At 52.4% G+C, this 2538-nt stretch overlaps 1 protein-coding gene across 14 annotated transcripts in view; it reads left to right on the top strand.

Annotated features, from left to right (window-relative positions):
* Positions 1-2538, top strand: part of PTK2 (protein tyrosine kinase 2) — a 145147-nt gene that overhangs the window by 50731 nt on the left and 91878 nt on the right. For all 14 annotated transcript variants that reach the window (XM_030884992.2, XM_045296532.1, XM_045296550.1 and 11 more), the window contains one exon: positions 1593-1655. In XM_030884992.2, the coding sequence (XP_030740852.1) occupies positions 1593-1655 (63 nt within the window). The remainder of the gene's footprint in view (positions 1-1592; positions 1656-2538) is intronic.

Here is a 2538-nt window from a genome sequence, read left to right on the forward strand (position 1 = left end):
ATGTATGGAATGTTATAAGAGCTATAAGAACCCCCAATAAAATGATATTTTAAAAAAAGAAAAAAGAAAAAGATTTTTTTGTATATTTTTTATCTTAATTTTCATCAAATAGAATTTTAATAAAGAAGTTTACCTTGGTGTAAGACAGGGAAAAAAATGATAAATTATCAAGGGTTCATGAGGGAGGGAGGAAAGGTGGGAATGAGCTGATACCAAGGGCTCAAGTAGAAAGAAAATGTTTTGAAAATAATGATGGCAACAAATGTACAAAGGTGCTTGACACAATGGATGGATGGGTGGATTGTGATAAGAGCTGTAAGAGCCTCCAATAAGATGATTTTTAAAAGAAAGAAAGAAAGAGATTCCCCTTGGCTGCTGGCGCGAGGTGACTGGGATCCGTTAGAGGACGGCTGTTGCACTCCCACGGTGCTCATTCCTCCCCAGGAGCCAGCATGTACCATGCGGGAGGCTGTTCAGTCACAAACGCCCTTGGCTTCAGCCTCCCAGGACAGCCTGTTGTCAGCCTCAGGGTGTGTCCAGTAACAGCCTCCTCTGCTTCTGCCTTACCTTCCGCCCATGTCAACAGAGGAAGCACCCCTGTCGCCTCCCCATTCCCTTATTGCACCCAAACCCACCGTGGCTTTCCAGTCTCATCTGTCTTGGAACAACTCTTCAAGAGCAAGCAGAGCTGCCCCCGAGGTTTCCCGGGCTGAGGTGTTTGCCCAAGCAGACTGGTCCATCTTCCTTCCTGCCAGGTGGCTGACGGTTCAGATGCCTGCCCTTTTTGTTAGCAGCTGTGTGCTTTAATCATGGCAACCCCTGGATGCCTTCCTGTCCTGCACACACAGCCTCAAGGGGAGTGATGCTGCTGTGGGTTTGAGAGAACCTCGTCTCCCCCCTTTCTTCTCTGTCCCCCCTCCGTCCCTGTCCCTCCATCATACTGCCGCTGCCACTGAGCTCCCCTCCACAGACAGAGCCTCCTGGATTGCCCTGCTGCTAGGAAGTCACCTCAGATGATCTGTAGTGTCAAGCCCAGCCTCATCCTTTCGTGAGGTCCTTGGCGGGACAGACAGATCCACAGGTGTCAGGTTTTGTACAGAAGAGTTTGGCCCCTGTACAACCTGGAACTGCTGGATAGGGTCATTTGGAACACAGAGGTGATGCGGGGGTACGTCCATGGGTCAGCATTGACCGTGGGTCACTCACTGAAAGAGCTGGGTGCGCCTGCTGCCACGTGGACTGGCCACTGATTTCATCTCAGTGGCCAATACTGTTAAAAGTATGTTTCCCACAGCTGTCCTGCATGCGTGTACCATGTCTCTAGCGAGAGCCAGAAACCCACTAAATAGTACACGAAACAGTCTCTTTAAACCTGGAATCTCCCTTCTCAGCTGTGCACAGCAATGAGGTGGGCACCCCCAGCGTTGCTCCGTAGGGATGTTACAGTGATGTGCCCAGTCACATGCCTCCCTCCATCGTCACAGCTCAGAGTGTGTGCCCGACCCACCAAACATCTCAGGACAGCCCACCCCTGCTCTCACCACACCCAGCGCAGACACTGTTTGTAACTTCTCCGTCTCTCCTGGTTTCAGACGCTCATACGGGGAGATGCGGGGCAATGCGCTGGAGAAGAAGTCCAACTACGAAGTGCTGGAGTGAGTACCATGTCTTGGCGCCACCCCCAGGCCAGACCCGCACACCCGCTTCTTCACACGCCCGTCTTTCTTGGCTGGATAAAAACGAACCTGTTCCAAAATACCTGTGTGGGAGAGGGACGGAGTTAGGAAGTCAGAATTCTCGATGGCGTCACTGTCATGGTGCCCTTTCAGATCTGTTGGTCAGCGTGAGGCCTCTGGGTCTCTAGATGCCATCGTCGTTGAAGTTATGTTAGCCAGCGGCACCTTCCTTTTCAGAGTTCTCACCAAGTCCACTCGGGGTTTCTCTCTCCAAGAGGGGTAAGTGGTTGACTTAGGCTTCACATACCCCCAGGGGAGAATCTCTGAGCACTTGTCCGATAACTGAGTTGATTTGCATGTCAGATGGTGACATTGGGAATCTGGATGTCCTGCTCTGCGTCCTGCAGACAGTGGACTCGGCAGAAGATCGTGGATAGGGGAAAACAGCTGGTCACAGGAGGAGGACAGGTTGTTTGGGACATGTTTGTGTGCAGGTCTGAGACACCCGTGCTCTTCAGACTGGCACGCTGGTTCATGGCCCCCTTGTGGAAGCACTTGTGCCAGCCTCCGTCAGAGCCCCTGGCGTCAACCGCTGCCCCTCAGTGGGAGCAGGCTCCCTGTGTGGGGCTGCGGTGGGCTTCTAAAATGACATACACCACTGGGTTTCCTAATTTGCTCTTTTTTCTGTTGGGCAGTTCCTAGCGATGACAGCTTGTCTGTTGTTGATCTCTCCCTGGCAGTGCCCCTGTCACCAGAGATGGGCATTCACGCCTGCACACTCAGTCTCCATGAGCACCCTTCGAGTTGAAGGTGTGCACACGCTTGCGTGTGATGAAAATGGAGCGGTGCCGGGCGTGTGCCC

This window comes from Echinops telfairi, unplaced genomic scaffold (assembly GCF_000313985.2).
Source record: "Echinops telfairi isolate 266 unplaced genomic scaffold, ASM31398v2 ScPeMD7_1;HRSCAF=3_0, whole genome shotgun sequence".
NCBI classification, from domain to species: domain Eukaryota; kingdom Metazoa; phylum Chordata; class Mammalia; order Afrosoricida; family Tenrecidae; genus Echinops; species Echinops telfairi.